We start from the raw sequence: 19,187 nt of genomic DNA on the forward strand, positions 1-19,187 counted from the left end.
GTGTAGCGGAAACAGAAGAGGGAAAGTAGGTTAGGTAAGGAAGGGAGAAATACAGACACACACACAGAAACTGTCTAATCACCAGTGTTCCTTAGAAAAGGAGACTGAAGTAATCAACAAGATTTTTAAATGAAAGAAAATACCAGTAACATCAATTTTAGGGAAAACAGACTACTCCTTTGGAAGAAATATGCTGTTCCTTTTCAGCAATACAGCAAACCAGTAAAAACTGTGTTGGGAAACTTCTAACCAAAAGCTTTGCAGATTCTCTCATGTCACATGGCAATTAATCACAACGTATTTACTAATGAAGAGTTTAAGCATTTAAAAATCAACAAGTTAAAAAGCGTACCCTTGCATAATACTGATCAAAAGAAAAAAAGATTAAATTTTTAAATACTATAGTATCTATATACGGCTCAATTCCATACTAAGTTAAGAAAAAACTTTGGTATTTTTAATATACATATATACACAGAAACCCCTATATTTTACTTCTAATTTTAATAATCTAGTAAGTTTGACAAAAACAGAAATTTCTTACTGTGATTCTCTTCATATCTAGCTGTCGGAGCTGCATCATATGATGGAGAACAGTGTGTTTGTACCATGTCTCCTGAGCTATTGGATTGCCATCAAGGGTGATATCTGACAAAGATGAGGAATCAGCAAGGCACAGTATATCCTCAAAACTGTAACCAAAAAAGTTTAAAGTTTTAACGTCATAGAGTAGGAATAATTTTGAGATGGAAGATTTTATTTCTTAAGAATAAAACATGAATTTTGCCTGTACAACTCCCACCCATCAATACTGTATATGATAATTACAAGTATTTTGAAACACCAACAGCTGCTGCTGTTAAACTTCTTAATCTCTTCACACACAGATGAAAAAAAGAGATGCAGAATAACATGAACTTGTTAACTATGGGCATATAGTTTCACCTAAAAACTCCCTCAAATAGGATACATAACTCATATTCAAAAAAATAATACAAGGTGTATTTGCCATCAAAGCCAGCATGAAAACCATGGAAAACAAAAAAAAATAAAAAATAATTAAAAAAAAAGGCAGCCAACCACAAATACTACAGAATAATCCTGGGTGTTTGCAACACCATTAAGTATCAGAAGAAAAACAATTACAAAAGCATTATATTATCTTCAAATCAGATCTGTCTATTGTTCCAAGTTCAGTCGTCTACAAACAGGTGCAAGTTAGCTTTTTAGACATCTGATTTGTTTTCTGACAAAAATAACTGGTCTGTGTAAAATGTATTTAGAAATGTATAGCCTGTATCATGTTCCTTGCATTAAAGACATCATGTGAAAAGAAACCAGCTAACTCATAAACAGTATTTTTAAACAGAGAAACAAACAATTTATAAAAAAAAAACAACCAAAACCTGAACAGTTACAGAAATATATATGACTCCCCAACACCCTTCAAGAAATCGATTACAGCATATACACGTACAAATGTGCGCCCATGCTTAATGCACTTTCACCTTCGAAAGTCAGGTCTATGTTATGAAGTTAAAGTTTAAGTGGAAAGTGTGAAATAATTTGACTTGCTATTTTTGAGAATGAAGTTAAAAAAAATCTGAAAATTACAAAAGAATCAATGATGATGACAAAAATTTAAACAGAGAATTACTTTACTAGATAAAAAACCACTTAATGACATTCTGAAAGAAGAGACCATTTCTGAAGTGGAAAACAGGGAGTTACTGTGATTATTTTTCTTTATATTCTGACAATCTCACTGATTGCATCAATTGGTTATATTTCTTCTCATTCTTGGTGGCAGGAAAAGAATTCCTCCACTACTACTTGTAAGGCACCAGTACTTGGAAAGCTACCAAACCTTGAGTATATCCTGTGTAACCAAGGGATCAGAAATAACATGCAGTACAGACGTTCGTATTAAAGACTGACACTGACTAAAGTGACAACTGCCTTTATCATTGGTATCACTCAACTTTCACAAAAGCATACAATAATCTGCTGAGGACTAACGTTCAGCTGCAAAGGGCTTCAGATCCACCACGTCAGATTTTCAAATGAGATATCCCTGAAAAATTCTAGATATGCAATAAAACAATTTCTGCAACAAAAGAAATATAGATAAAATATAAAAATATCATCACCAAATAGCACTCAGTCTCAACCAGCAGAAGAAAGGCCGGGATACCAACATAAGCTAGCAGGAATGAAGAGAAGATACCACCCAATACAAATCTCAAAAACCCCAATACAATTAGTGCAGCATGCAAGTAACTTCGACATGATATACCCAACAGATGCAGCTGAAAAAATGAGAGTGTGAAGTGGAAGACACTACTACCTTTCTGCTTAGTACATTAAAACAACACAAGAACTGACAGAAAATGAACTCTGTACAGACCCCAATGAAGTGTATCTGAAGAATTGGGTGTTTTGTACATGTGGTTAAGACTACAAGTTTGACTATTATTTTCTGCTTCTTTTTGTGATCCAGCTTCTTTTCCATAAAAAAGTTTATGCAACCACATTTCTGGAAGATGAGGCTGACATATTCCTTAACATACATATTGAATATGTCCTGAAGATAAAAGATAATCTTCCCAAATTACACATAAAGCAAACTCATAAACACATTAAAATAAGAACAGATAACTGAATTTCCACCAGGCTAGAATAGATATTGTTCGACAAATATGAACATTTTTTGCTATTCAAAATTAGCTTCAAATAATGTAAATATATTTCTGAAAAGCATTAAACATACTTACTCCAAGCACTTCCCACTAAACATTCAGCTGAACAGTACTACTGCCATTACATGAGATTTACAGATTCTTAATAAAACAAATGCCTTCAGGAAATGACAGAAAAGTTGAAAGTTTGCTAGCGTTTTCAAGACTTTCCACTTATACATACTGCTGTGCTTTGAAATTCTCAGTGCTTTAGCAAACAAGAACATTCACTCTGGAGCTGAAACAGATGTGTTTGCTTTATGCTGCTTTTAGCCGCCCTATTAGCGGCTCAATTTTAAAGCTAAACAGTAGTGCAAAATACCTATGTTTTCACATCTTCGTGTACACATATGAAAAACAGAGTTTCAGAAAATCAGAAATTTCATGTAGAAAACTTAATATACTGTACTTGTCGCACTGGCACCCCAACCCTAAGCCAAGCAAAGCTATACTGTAACACACTTACCAAACAGACTGCATACTTTACAACCAAGCTTCTGCTTCCCAGCATGCAGACTGCTGCGACAGAGCCAAGTGGTGACCACCCTATGGGAACCAGAGGCCACGTCTCAATGCTCTCTCTAGCCTCTGTTCACCACAAAGGAGTCTTTACCCTGCTCACAAAATACAAAGCAGCTGTGGATGATGCTGTTTCAGACTGCCTCAGTCAATCTCCTCAACCGGAGTGTCTGCTTCTCTTTCCAAAAGACCTTCTCCTGCAGGAGTTCCACTAAACTACAGCAACCACCTCTCCTTTCCTGTTCTTCTTTCTTCTTTCCTAAATGAATTTATCTTTACTAAAATGGTAAGTTTCAGCAACACAGAAATGAGTTGTGAATTTGGGCTGATTTATCAAAAAGTGTTTTCTGGAAATCTTTTCAGAATAGATCAGTTTTACATCTTGTGTCCATGCTCAGATTCCTGCATCCAATTCTCCCCTCTGTCAGAGGGGATGCAAACCCAATTCTCCCGCCTCCCACAAGAATGTGGCAATTACTAAGCAGCAGAGTATTCTGGAGTGATGTAAGCTCAACCTCCAGAAGTGATCTGCATTCACATTTACACAGTTCATGAGCAAGGACACAGGAACACTCATCCTGTCACAGCCTACTGGCTTGGGAAGACAGTTGTTTATTCTCTATACGTTTGCATCAATTACTTTTTAATAGCATGTTCCACAAAGGCGAAAAGCTCTGGAGAAGAAAAGCAACATACTCGCTGGAGTCTGACAGGGCACCCAAGAGGAAACTGTATGTTCAGAAAACATTCAAAGAAGAAAACTTGGGTTTTTCCAGGTTTCTAACCACTAAACTACTGATGACAATAACTATTATCACAGTCAAACTTTCATCCCCCTTGCACTGGTTTTGCTCAAGTATTTAACAACGTATTATAATTTTCATTCCACTAGGAAAAAAAAAAAAAGAAAAAGATATTTTCTTGGGTTTATTAAGCCAAGAACATTCCTTCTCTCAGGTTTCCAATTCAGCAACCAAATGAAGAAAAACAGAAGTCCATTGAGCTCGTATCCAATTTTTTTCCATATGGCTAGACAACATGTCTTACTAAATGAAAAAGCCACTATGATGCTGATCTGGACAGCAGTGAAAAATACGTATTTTGTTTCCAAGATTAAAAAATAGTCTTCCCTGGTTTCACATTTTGAAATATGAGCAATAACCCTCTTTCTGAATCTCAGTGGCATATCTTTCCTGAAGAAAAGTTTCTGTAACCTCTTTGCAGTACCACGTTCAGTTTCAGAAAGGGATTTTTCCCCCTTCTTTATAACTTGTTCTATAGATACATGTTACCTTCAGCCATCAGGCATGAATGCCTTCAGTTTTTAACTGCTAAATTTTTGGGGGCTGAAGACAGAAGTAGGACTTCCTTTGTTTCAGATCAGCATCAATTTCTACAGCATTTGGTTTTAGCTTATATTATTATCTTGCCAATACATCCTGTTTGACTAAAAGCTCTGCAGCATTCTGAGGCCTCCTCTGAAGCAAAAGGGGAAAAGAATGCGATTAAACCCATGATAGATTCTCATGCCTTAAATAGTGAAAAATTTTAAGAGGCATTCCCAAATCTTCTGCTAAAATATTAATTCATACATGTCAGTATGTGTCAAATTTAAGACTCAAGGATTTTTGGTGACTTACAAAAATAGGAAGCAGCAACACCTTCCAAGGGAGTACTGCCTCAAAAATGCTACGTTTTTAATGATCACTAATCAAATATTTTAATGAACCTGTAACATAAATATACCCACGTTTTGGCAATTAATTTGTTATTTTTTCCATCTGCAGGTTTTCTCTATGCACCTACAGATAAATGAATTAGAATACCTGTGTATCAATTTGATTGTCTAAAATAAAAGCCAGTTGTATGGACACAGCTGTTTCTAGGAAAAGTAAGTGTTAAAAGTTATCTATGGCACTCTGTAAACCCAGGTAAGCAACTCGGAAACAGAAAATTATTTAAAAGGGTTGTAGGCATGTTCAGATGTAGCACAGCTATTCACTGGTATTACAGTTGCATACAAGTTCTTCAGTCAGTTCAAACAGTATCCAGCCAAAGTATCTGAAAACAGATGGTTAAGAGTATACTTTTCTATTTAATCATTTTCCTGTTAGAATATACATCTACTACATAAATCAAAAAATCAGGAATTAATGGGGGGTTTTAGCCTTCAAAACAGCTATAGCCAACCGAAAGTTATTATTTCAAAAACCCAAGCTAAATGTGATCATCAAAAGACATTTTTCAGTGTAATAATGACTGGTAAATAAAGGATTAAACGGATCCACTCACCTATCTACCCACATATGTACAAAAAATTGATAGAAGGGCGATGTCTTTCATTTGACATTAAGATTTTTTTATACCCATTTAAACTACAAATTAAAACCAAATGAATATATTTGCATGACTGTTCTAAACAAGTATTTCTAGCTTACAAGAAAACTTAAGACTAAATCTATCAATACTTCAGCTGAAACCCCAATAAATAAATACAGAAATCATGACAAATTACCAAGAAGCAAGCTACTTATTACATAAAGTTTGAGAAATCTAGTTTGAAAATCTCACAGAAAACCCAAAACATTTTTTCTTCTTTGAACACTGTAAAAATAACATGAATTTGCATAAAACAACATGAGAAAGGAATCGGAAAGCTATACAACATATACCAAGTATATAAAATGATACAGAAATTCCACTGACTGCAGTGATGCTCCCTGACAGCAAGGGAGCCAGCTACTGCAGTCCCCTCATTGTTCCTGCCAAGCTGAAACGTTTTTTCCAAAAAACAGAAACAAAAGGCATGCTTCGATTCTGGAAATTATTTAAGACAAGCAAAATGCTAACCCCCTCTCTTCATTATGCCAATTTAGCACATAAAATTAAAAGACTAGTAGATGAATTAATAGAAGAGCATGTTAAAGATTCCTGCAGTTAATCTCAGATTATTTTTTTATATGCTTAATACCCATGAGTATTTAAGGAGATCTACTGCATTTGTACTTTAAGAGCCTAAGGAACACAGACAAGTAGGTTGGAGCTGTCTGCAAAAAACATAATGGAGGTCAACTTAAAATGTTCCAAGTTTCTATTAGAATAAAAGCCCATGCTAAGCATAACATTTTATAGACAGCAGATATAAGAACAGCACTGTATTTCCAGTAATTAGAACATGAAGCATCACAATTATTTGATTCTAAGCAAAGAAGACTGGTGGTGATAAGGAATTAAAAAAAAAAAGGACATACTAAAGCAAAGCTAATGCAGGATTTTTTATATATTATTCTTCAAAATATTGGCACTAGTATAAATGCAGACTCAAAAAATGCATGACTACATAAAGCATAAGGCAAACATTTCTATCTGTTTATAACAAAATGCACTCACTCAATCACTTACAACTATAGAACCCCTGCTTTGAAAGTTGAGCTATTCTCCTGCCATCTGGTTTGAAAGGGAAATAACCGTAAATATACCTTTCAGACTTCAGTAATATACGGACAAGTAAAATACAAGCATGAAATAATCATAAGTAGAATCTGACTCAGCAGTTTGTGTAACTCCATAAATACAGTGATGTTAAATATAACATGCACCCTACGTAATGTTTCTTTAACATCTATCTAGTTTAACAGTAAACCAACATATTTATAAAACTATTTTAAATTTTTATCATTATTGTAAAGAGTATGTATTTTTAATTAAATAAAATTATCAAGTTCCTTGGTAGAATACTCATAGTACAACTACATCAAAATGTAAAGGATTTCAAGAATTTTTATGTTTAAAGTAGAAAATAGACAATGGCTTGATTATGCTGTTATGTTGGGGGGGGAAGTATCTGCACTCCTAGCATTTGAATTTAAGTTTTAATGAAATAAGCTCCAACAGGATACTTGAAATTATTGATAGGAAGCAAACTGCTATTTCCCTTACCTAGATATATTGTTGAAGCTGAGGAAGAGACGCTGGAGACGGGGCAAAGTATCCACATCTTTCTAGAAGGAAAGATAGAGGCATAAATTCAGTAGCTGAACGTAGCTTTTGAACCTCTCTGCTCTCCCTGATGAAATCCTTTCATTTCTATATGCTATAACCTTGCTGCAACATTGATTTGTGTTGAATGTGCAGCTCCATTTCTCCCTAGTGCAGACTGCAAAGGAGTGTTTCAGTGCAGATATCCATGCTGCAGAACAAGCTGCATCACTTGCAAAGCAAATGATGTTAATGAAAAGGGGATAAGGCTGTTGCTGGTTTCTGAACAGGCTTTTGGGAAATAAGCCAAGGTGCTGTCTCAGCACTTAAGATGCAGGATAAAGACACTGTAAAAAATAAAAATAAAGAAGTCGTGCCCATGCTGAAATCAGGCATTTGAAATGCAATACAGCAGTGCAATTAGCACTACCAAACAGCAGTGACTTCTGCCAGAGAATGATCTGAAGGACTCTGTCACCTTTACAATGAAAATTTCTAAGGAAGAATGTGTAATTGTCAATTTAATATATGCCACTAAAGCCCTTTGCAGAAAACTCCTAAATAACAAATAGCCCAATTATTAGTAAGATTAAACATATCAAGTAAGATCAAACTTCATTTATAAAATATTTCCATAATGGCCAGACAGCACAGTCTGCACTGACTCATATACCATTCAGACCGCACACCCAACCCCTCTGTTCTATGTCTGTATCTCCTTATCCTACTAAGGAGCATACTCCAACTTGCAATCAGTGGGCGCAAACCCATTACTTACACCACAGGGCTCACTACCTTGATTTTAGCCACAAAATCAAATCTACAGCCCTTCCTCCCTCCACCGAATTTGTGACATGTCTACATAGCACTGCAGAAACAGAAACAGTTCATTCTACCCAAAGAGGCAAACACAAGGCAGCTCTAAACAAACTATGTAGCTGCTATTAATCAAACACTGAACATGAGCTAACAAATGCTGCTCAAAGCGATAGCTCTGTATACAATAAGCAGGGCTTATTAGTAGCTCAGGTCTGCAGTTGCAAAACTCCTGGTTCAACGCTGTTCAAAATCCTCCCAGATCAGACCACGGAAAGATTGAGTTTATAACAGATTTACATCTGGACACCTCCTCTATCCCTAAGGCTACTTAGCATTGATGCTTCAAGGGGTGGGCAGGCATGGTACAGGTAGATACACACACGAAGACAGGCATGACAGGGTTGTACACAGTAATTCTTAAACAGCAACAATTTTAACTAATCAAAGAAGACTGCATTGGAGAATACAAAGCAATTTCCCCTGAAGACGGACTTCCACAACCAGCATGATATGCTGCTGTCCTGTAAAATATGTTGCAAGTTTCACAGGCCTGAGATGATCATTTAATCGCTCAAAAACTATAATCTGGTTGAGTAATTTGAATTATTTGACATAGTTAACTGCAATGGATATGGAGTTCAGTACAGAACCTCATTTCATTTGACAGCTGACAATATCGTCTTTCCTACAAGAACAATACTTACAGCAGGTAGGGGGTGCGAAAAATAAGGAAGGTTCACAAAAAAATGTACTAAAGGACAAGTTTTATATTGATTCTATTTCATGATTTGGGGATAACAAACTTTTTAGAATTTAAGTTAGATCTTTTCCTTTAAGGAATAATCAAATTTAAAAGCCACTGCAGTATTGTCATAGTAACTAACTAATGCAGTCCAAAAACTAAAACACAGAAACCAAATTCTTCTTAGGAACTTGAGTGAAAATTTTGCAGTTAAGTGCTACATCATAACTGTATCATGACTGACACCCACCCCACCCCCAGCGTCAACCATAAGAAAACCTAAACCTCATCTTAAAGGAAAAAATATCTAAAACCCCTCCCCCCCAACTACTCAAGTACTACAGCAATAATGTAACAAACAATATCTTGGATATTTTTTTCATAAAATTATATACTTATTTCTATGCTTCTGGATTTTCAATAATTTCATATTGCAGCAGATTCTGGATTTCAATACAAAAGTATTGCAGCTTTCATTTCATTAAAAAAAATTAAACAAATATTAGTAACAAAAATATATGTACATTGTTGTGCAGAGAGAAATAAACTATCATTAAAATAAGAAAAATATTTTATTTTAGGAAAGAAACATATATTTACTTTAGGTTTCAGGCAGTATGATATGTCCAAGACTTGACTTCATATGATTTAGGAGTCCTTCTCTATAGGAAGGAAAGTTAGTGTCATACTTGCTAAAATCGCCACCCAATTAAAATCAAAACAAAAAACCACACACACAACACACCATTCCACAAGAATTTAACCAGGGTTAAAAAAAAAAACCACACAACCAAAACCAAAAACACACAGACCCCACACTTACGCAAAATAATGTGATTCCTTGTACAGAACATCACCTTCTGAAACAGTGTCTCTGGCCACTAAACACGAAAACATTGAGATACAGCACAGAGTCCCAGCCTGTAACTCATTAATTTAAATTTCTTGCTGACTCTCCATTTGTGACAACAGAAAGCAAGGAGAAAGTATGAGCTACACCTGAGAGGGTGAAAAGGCAGCAGCTACAAACAAGGAAAAGAATTCTAGGTAACAAAATTCACGTAGGTGTAAGGTACAGTAACAGAATCAGCAATGAGCAGAAATTTCTTATTCTTGAAGTGTAAAACCAATTCATATATGGCAAGTAGCAGAAATTCAAGAAAGGAAAGGCTCAGCAGCGATAGGAGACACCAAGAACTAAAGCAATGACAAAGGCCAGAATAATCTAGCTCTTTAAGTAGACACTGTACAATTTTTGAAAAGCGCTTGTTCAAATAATCTACTTGCCATACCTTACAACTCACAAGTTGTCAAGTGAAAAGCTTTGTTTTTTAAAACATAAAGACTTAAAATACTAGGTTAAAGCTTAAATTGGAAAACTCTGCTTTTAAGATCAATACCTATTTTCTCTGCATTCGCCCTAGAAGTACCCATAAGGACATGAAATTTAAGATGGTCTCACTGCTTGGCTGAGCTACAGATATCAAGAGAGGGGTTTTTTTTCTAGGAAGCAAACTTGTATAGAACAGAAGTACCTAAAGTTGTATGTTAGAACCACAAAGCTTCTTCAGAATATTCCCTGCAACACCCTCCGCCCCAAGAACTATCATAAGTTACCAAGACTTGAATCACTACAAGTCATCATAGCATCAGAGATTATTTGGGTTGGAAGGGACCTTTAAAGGTCATCTAGTCAAACTCCACTGATCACATTTAAACAACACCAAAAATAAACTGCTGTACAAGTGTTGTAACAGAACATAAGCAACACAATAGAGAAAAGCACAAGGTTTCACAAATCTGAAATGCTGATATGATTTAATAGTGCATTTTGTTAAAAAAACAGAAAAAAAAAAGAAAAAAAGACAAGAGTTCTGTTCCTTACTATAGCAGAGACTTTATTATGACGAAGGTTGAGCTCTGTGAGTGAATCCAGTCCATTAAGGTTTTCCACAATGGTTAGCAGGTTTCTGGCAAGGTTTAACACTCTCAGTTCACTCAAATGACTGATGTTTTCCATTTTAGTAATCTGTGGAAGAGGTATAATTATAAACATGGACATGTGTTTTATATAGATACATGTAGCATTTTTTAAGTATACATAAGCAATCAACTTAATAGCATACTGCTTGTGTATATTTCTAAACCATGATAGTCATGTCATAAATTGCTGAAAACAAGCTACAGTCTGCTAGAGATTAAGTACTAGTATTCACTTCACTAGTACCTTTCTAATCATACTGCAGTAAGATCAGTCAACACTTCCTTCCTATCAGAAATTAAATTACTTTGGCTGCACTGCTCCATAGCAGCAACTTCAAAGACACTGTAAAACTAAGACAACACTGATAATATTGTGGTATGCCGAAATCTGAAATTTTGTGCATGGTTGATCCTTAATTTGTCTGCAATGGCACACAAACGCACATCCAAATCTCCTGGCACTACGCTACAAGCATATGCAGCATTGTACCTTCCTATCATCACAGAAATCTGCACCGATTTCCCTTCATGCCTCTGAAAAGCCAGTAGCAGCATTCACAGCTCTACCTACAGGAGGTCCACAGGTAGACTTTACAGCAGGTCATGAGGAGAGGAACGTGCTGTGAGTCAAGGGCAAGGAACAGCCACAGCCCTCTGAAGAAAGCAATTATTCCAGAATTGGAGCTTGTAAGGAAGTTTTACGAGCAGGTAATTGCTGGAATCAGAAGACAGACTCAAAAGCTAGAAAAGAAAGCAGCAGCATCCTTAGTTTGGATACACAGCGCATTTGCTTGACAGCCCCCAGCACTTCTTCAGCCACTCACAGCTTCCTGTGATTAGAAAATGGAGGGATCAAACAAAGCAACTAAACTACAGTAAACAGGCAGCTGCTGAGGTTCTTTATACTTAATACCCTATTTGAAAGATTCAGGCGATATTGACAAAAAAATAAATTCAAAATAACAGCAACTGCCCCTTAATTTTATTTGTGATTTCTAGAAATGCAGCTGTGTTTTACAAAGGCATTAATTATTGCTCTGTTGACACAATCTGGGTTCATTTCCTACTGTTTGTATTTCTCAAGGGTGATCGACTCAAGGATCTCTATCCAAATATTTATTTCTCATCATAGTGGTCTGGGATCTGTCCTCCAGCACCTATCCAGACATGCAGGCAGGACTTGCATACAGCAACATATCACGGAAAAGATGAATTTCTGCCACTGCACAGGGGGATATCCCATATTCTTACTGAAACCTATACTGTGTGGCAGAAAGAAGGCAGCAGGTTTTCCTGTGGAGAAGCCTTCCGCCTTTCACCAGGTTCCGCAGTGCATCCAAGGATACAGCGCACAAAGCTACTAAGAAGTATAATGAATTCCTTCAATTAGAAAGATCATCTGCTGAACTGCCGTAAGCTCCCTTCAAAACCCTGCACTCAGGCACGCTATTCCTCCTCAAAGCTGCCAACAGCACTTAGATGCAGACGAGCAAGATAGCGACTGGTGTCACACACCTTCCCAGTGATAATGAACTTTCTGATGCTTTAGACCAGTACAAGTCTGGCCATGCCAGTTTCCAGAAAGTGTCTAGCAGCTCCTGGAATGGGAGAAGAGGTAAGGTAGCTGTTATTTAATGGTTTGAGAACACATAATGTTGTTGGTAACTTTCATATATATACACATGTATATACATATATATGTGTGTGTATGTACATGTAAGTCTATGACATATGACTTAAATACTCTGCCAAAAAAAATTACTTCAGCAATTTTTCTATTAAAAAGCACACAAAAGTCAACAGCAAAACCAAAACTAAATCACATCTTCAAGCAACTTTTGATTCAACTGCTAATTCAACTATTATGCACCATCTGTTTGTGTATTATATGCAGAAAATAAAAACTATCAGGATACAAAAACATTACAGCAAATGTATCAGAAAATACCACCATTTAGAACAATATATTTAGACACAAAGACTTGTAAAAGCAAAGCCAAGAGCAGATGGTTAGCATGAAGAGCACAGACCTCTGCAGATGTCTGCCTAGCTAGAATTACAGCGTGCCACAGTGTAGAATATTAATTCTGGCATTTTACTATCAGGAAGATGACGATATCATCAGCAATGTATAGAAATACTCTTTATCACTTTGCTAAGTGTTAAGAATAACTACCTGCTTTTAGTACCTACTATTAGGTGTGGATCACATACAAGCCATTATCACCTCTTTTTAGAGGATTCAAATAATATTTATTTTACAAAAAAACCCTATGACTTCTCTAGTAATTCTAAATAAAGAATTATTATTAACCATTTTTAGTTGCTTTTTCAAATCCACAAGTCAAAGGCTTTACTTGTAAACACTGAAGAAAAACACTATTCTATTCTTTTGTTCACTTGTATGTTTGAATACTTAACTATGAAATACTCATTTCAGGAAAGATTGTTATGCATCACAATCACTCATCAATAATTAAACTGCACAAGAGTTGCACATTTGAATACACACTTCTGAGATTACTGAAAAGAAGTTCAAGTTGCTTTTTTTTTTTTTTCTTTTACTTATATCCTTGAACTTTTGGCAAGGAAAATGATTCACAGAGTTAAACAGAACACAAAAAAAAACCCTCTAATGACTTTTTAAGATTTATTTCTAAATAAAATTTCATTCTAAATAATGTTGGAATGAAAACCAAGTTAAACTTGACCCAACTTTAATGAGCTAGTTCACTGGAAGACAGACACAGTAAAGTCCATTTTTACCGTATCTAAAATAAAAGGGTTTTCAGAGATTTCTATGGAACATACATCTTTTATACTATTTACCTTGAGAACAAAGATCAAGCCAACAATCAGCGTTCTCTCTATTCAGAGTGCTTGGAAGCATAGTATTTATAAATTAAATAAATCCAATTAATTAATAAAAGTAAATAATCAAAAAATTAAATAAATAAATTAATTATAACTAAAATAAATTTATAAAATTAATTATAAATTAAAGAAAATAAATAAATTCAAAATTAAGTCTAAGTTGTCCTTTAAATATACCACACACACAACCATGTGCAGGGTCTTTGAATGCTATAGTATACGTCCATATTAGCATGTTAATAGCCATAGAAACAGAGTCTCTACTTAAAAATTTAATTAAATATTATTAAAGTGCTGTATTTTCTTACAAGTTTTTTACTGGGCAGTATTAAAATCAAGAGCCTTACTAAATTATGTAGGAAAATAGGCAAAGAGTAGTAACATGACAATGGAATTCACATTTTGTCCTTTTTGTAAAGCACAGGCAAACGCAGTGCTTCATTAGGTGTTACACTGATTTTTTTTTTAACCTTCTTTTGGATATTTATCATACGAAGAGATTTCCTTTAAGTAGTAATGCATTTAAAAGCTTGATTTGTAAAAAAACCCAAAAAACCAAAAACACAAAACCAAGGTTTATCATTAAGCATTGTGCAATACTATACCTCAATGTTACAAAGCACATCCAGTTCCCAGCACATTTCTCACTTAAGCAGAAGTCTCAAAGTTCAGACCAAATCGTATTATCAGAAAAATCTGGCACCCAAATAAACGAAAATACCTTCCCAAAAGTGAACAAAAAATGAAATTTTCCTCTGTTCTCCTCACCTCTGACCTCTTGTAAACATTCCAGTCTTGTAAGTACCACAATCTGTATTCCATCTATAAGACTGCTTTACACCCCAAGAGAGAGGGAGGGAGGGACTAAGGCTACAACAGGAATCTAGCTTTCTTCTTAACTGCTGCTACTCTATGAACATTAACAGAAGTAAGTAATTTCTAGCTAGGCTCTAGCACTACTTTTGAAAAATAAGATTAATGATGTTCATATTGTGGACATAGTGTATTTGAGGATTTATATTCTGCATCTGTTGAGAGTGACTGCTGAGATTTCTTGCCTTCAATAGAACTACTGTGTATAATAAAACAGGTAATGTTTTTCATTAGTTTAATGCATTTCAAATACCTTTATCATACTTGTACACAAGATTTAATTGTTCAGTGATCATCTGGGATCACAGATAACAGAAGAGATACCGTGCATTATTAACAATAGCTTTGAACACACACACACACACACACAAAATACTACTGAAAGCACCTTAAAATATTCCTGTCGTGAATTTAAAGTACTGAAGTAAGAATGAAAACCATTCAGTCAGATATTATGTAATGGATATTACACATAATATACTGAAGTATTTTTTAATGTCCATTAAATATGTCCTATAAAATATACAAACCATAAAGCGGAAAAAATGGTATTTAAAAGAACAATACTTTCTTCTTGCCAGATATGTGAGCACCTTCAATGTCATGGTAACTTCAAAATCTGGTAATGTGACTGGCCAAAAGGCATCAAAAGGCTTTACTGGTACATTCAATTTTATGGCTTTTATTTAATGACATCAGAGAAGCCAAACCATGAAAACAAAACTACGGGGAAAACTCTGTTCTGTATTGTAACTCAGAAGTACAACTGTAGCAATTTATATTGCACAGTATATTGTCATAACAATGTTAACTGTTGTCAGGCAATATCATTTAAATGGTAGCATTTTACTTACATGACTCTTCTCACCTACTGGAGTCTAACAAACATGTTAAACCACCTTCTTGAATTGCCTGCCAGACTACAGAAGAAAGCTGGTGATACCAGAATCACTGAATGCAAGTTAACTTGTATCCCAGGAAAACTGGATGCAAGCAGCAAATATTCAGCTAACCCTCTACTGTGACGAAGACTGCTCACCAGATATTCTCCCCTTAATAGAACTGTCTGCACCACAAGTGATGCGCCCTTGTCCTCTATTAACTATGGCACAGCAACTTCAAAAGGTAAAACCCAGTCAAGAACTGCTATCTACATTCACACAAAGAATAAAACCAAAAAGCTATAGAATAGATTACTGTTCTAATACACATATAAATATGAACCACTCTATAAAACAGACAAATTCACAAATTTGAAGAAAATTCAGCTGTTGTCCTAACTCCAAATACAGAGTGCCATTCAGCAAGTACTGTAGCACTATGTTTATACAGCCCATTACAGCTCAGTAAGCTGCCGCATTCATCCAGTAAAGAGGTTTTTCATGGCTTTACAGAGGACATTTTTGCAATAAGGAACTGTCACTTTACTAGTATCTTCAAAACAATTCTTCTCTACTATTTTTTTTTTCTTCTATTTCCCCTACCACTAAAAAGAGAAAATAGGAAAAGAAAAGATAGTGAGTTTATTCTAAATTACCCCTAGCCACAGAATCAGAGCACCAGTAGAAGTCAGAAGGGACGTCTGGAGATAGTCCCTTCCACTCGCCCTGCTCAGAGCAGGGTCACCTACAGCAGGCTGCCCAGAAGCGTGTCCAGGCAGGCTCAGACCACCTCCAAGGATGGAGCTCCCACTACCTGTCTGGGCATCCTCCTCCAATGTTCAAGCCACCCTGACAGTAATATTTTTCTTCAGTACAATGTGCACAATATTGGACTAATGTTATTCAAAGAAGCCACGAACTTACTGCATCACATATAACAAAAACTCATTATAGTGCTAGCTTGTCTTTTTCCTTTTTTTTTTTTTAAAGAAAAAACCACACTCCTATTTCCCACTGTCAAGCAATTGTACAATAAAGAACACACACAGAGAAATTAGTAAGGCTTCAAAACTGTCAGAACAGAAATCCAGAAAATTCACACATTGGTCTTATATAGTCACAATAACCATATGTTGTTTTAAACAGCTCAATTATGGAACATTTTGTGTCCCATGTGTTTTAAATTTATTTTACAAAAAATACTATATCCAGCTTGGCCTTAATATTCCATGCTGCTTCTGACATGCCAATTAACACAAGAATTTTCCTCTTATATGTACTACAACTAAAGTTTTATGCACCACTTGAAACAGAAATGACTGCTTAATCTCAAACTTGGGAAACCAAATAGACATTAAGTAACACAAGGCCATCCAGAAGCATGAATCAATCAAGAGCTTAGACCCATTCGGCTTTTTCCTGTACAAATTTAAGACTTCTACAAATACACAAGGGATCTGGTTTCATAAGATCACCAACAGCAGAAACAATACAACCATCAATAGGATCTTAAACCTTTCTATGACTTTTAAGACTGTGTTATGTTAACTAAGTCACAACTGCTTATGCGAGATAAGTAAAATAGCACTGGCTCCTACAGAACAGTCAATTGACTCAGCATTTTAACCACTAACTTTCCAGAATTACAATGCTGAAAGTAGCAGAGACAAGATTCAAAATAGCTTCATACCACCTTTATTCATTTACTGATTTCTGTGACTACAAGAGCTGCAAATTTTGCTACCAGATCCTTTTCAAAAAGCAATAGTTTGGTAAAAGACATGGGAAATGCATGATGTCTATATAAGAAACGTAAATAATCAAGTTATTGTACTATACCTGATTTCCATGAAGATCTAAAACATCAAGATTTTTCAGGTTCTCCAGATTTGATATCTTCTTTATTCTGCAAGATTTCAATTACAACAAATTATTTTTCATATTAGACAAAGAGTATCTTTTGTCTTCCAGCCAATACAAAACTTAGCCATTTGTTCCTGCCTACCAAGAGTAACAGAATAACAAAGTTCTGAAGCATGTAACAAAAAAATGAATATGAATGACTATGCCTTAGACTATCACCTTCCTTTCCAACTGTCACTATGGCTCTTCTAGGAAGATGGAAAGGGAAGAAATACTTGCACCAATAGAAAACAAAGTCAACCACCAACCTATCCAGGTACCAAAGTAATAACATAAACATTCTTACTGCAAACAGCTAACTCCAAACCAGTTTAAAGAAAGACTGTAGCAACACAGGCTTTTGAGAGTTTGTTGGAAGAACACAATAAATAAAAGAACAACTGAAAGCCACCAGCCCTTTCTAGACAATACGTATCTCTGGATTTGGCAGTATTTCTTCTCCCTCTGTACAACTTCACCACCTCAAAACTTTTCCATCCTGTCCTTTAATGTCCTATTTGTCCATAACCTGTCAATAACCTTGGTTATTATATACTCAACAGCATCATCTACTGGCAGATGATATTAAACATCGTGTATATTACGCATTTATTTCAAGAATAATCAAAGATCACATACAGATCAACCTGAAAAAAAAGTTACTAGCAACTGTGTCTGACTTTTAATCATTTATGATTACCCATATGAATACCCAATTACCTACAAATAATATTTCTATGTAAACAAACTACATAGCACTCAAGGTAGTTTGACTTGGAAAGCAATTCCTTAAAGCACCTTAAAATTATCATACCCATGCCCCAATATTTTGCTATAAATAAAAATTAATTTCTACAGGTGAGATTGTTAATATAAAAGCTACTAGTTCTAGTAACATACTGCACTATTGATTACAGGCTGAAATAGGAGATACAGTCTTTGTAATCTGAACATAACTGAAGTTTGTTTACCAGTTCTTCCTTTACTGAATAAAAGGAAAATAAGGAAACTGAACAAAATCAAAGCACAACCTTAGATGTGCGAGCAATTCCAAAGATACTGCTATTAAATTATTAAAAGCTACACGATTTGAACTGTATTTTACATAGTAATACAACTAGCAGGCTGTACCTCCCAGCAGAATAAAATCCATAAATAAGCAACAACATCCATGATTCACCTGTCTGATATTTTCCCAGCTAAATGTATCGGGCAGAAATAACTTCTATAGGTTATAAAGAACCAGCAAATACTTTACACGACGCGAAAAGAAATTCCAATTGCCACACAAATCTAAGAATACATATTTAATAATCAATGAGAACACAAGATTAGACAGAAACATGTAAAATACTTCAGAACTTGCTAAAATTTACGTAAGAAAGGAAGATTAAAATCAGTACAAGCAAAAACTGTGTGCTTCTTCAGCAGGACCCCTAAGACTTAGCTAGTGTCAGAGACCAGCTCACTGGTCTCACAGCCTACATCACAAACTGAAAACTGTCACAGAAACAAAGATAGATCACAGTTGTTACACTATAAAGAAACAGGGTGCTTTAATTTAGTTTTATTATTTTTACCTGTTTTTTCCCAACAAAAGGACTCTCAGGGATCTCAGAGTTGAAACACCACTTATTTCCTCTATTTGATTATCATACAAATCTAAGAAAATGAGATGCTGCAGATTAGAAATATTTTGGATCCGGGTTATAAAGTTATGTTGGAAATTCAAAAGGCGAAGATGATCTTCCCCATCGATAACTGGGCACACTGTCAATTTTTGCCTGGAAAGAAAAAAAACCAGAATAAAAAAAAACCCATAGAAGTAACAAATCGGTAACCCACCTTCTACTCACCTACTCTGACTGAACCAAGGAA

At 35.2% G+C, this 19,187-nt stretch overlaps 1 protein-coding gene across 3 annotated transcripts in view; it reads right to left on the reverse strand.

Annotated features, from left to right (window-relative positions):
• Positions 1-19,187, reverse strand: part of LRRC49 (leucine rich repeat containing 49) — a 49,446-nt gene that overhangs the window by 25,210 nt on the left and 5,049 nt on the right. The window contains exons 6-10 of one of the 3 annotated variants that reach the window (XM_055716924.1): positions 18,890-19,093; positions 17,247-17,313; positions 10,682-10,825; positions 7,197-7,258; positions 545-692 (exon numbers count right to left, since the gene is read on the reverse strand). In XM_055716924.1, coding sequence (XP_055572899.1) covers positions 545-692; positions 7,197-7,258; positions 10,682-10,825; positions 17,247-17,313; positions 18,890-19,093 — 625 coding nt within the window. Of the gene's footprint in view, positions 1-544; positions 693-7,196; positions 7,259-10,681; positions 10,826-11,350; positions 12,264-12,294; positions 12,377-17,246; positions 17,314-18,889; positions 19,094-19,187 lie in introns of those variants that run through there. The other 2 variants (XM_027802762.2, XM_027802763.2) reach the window with 2 other exon arrangements.

The sequence above is a fragment of the Falco cherrug genome, chromosome 7, assembly GCF_023634085.1.
Source record: "Falco cherrug isolate bFalChe1 chromosome 7, bFalChe1.pri, whole genome shotgun sequence".
NCBI classification, from domain to species: domain Eukaryota; kingdom Metazoa; phylum Chordata; class Aves; order Falconiformes; family Falconidae; genus Falco; species Falco cherrug.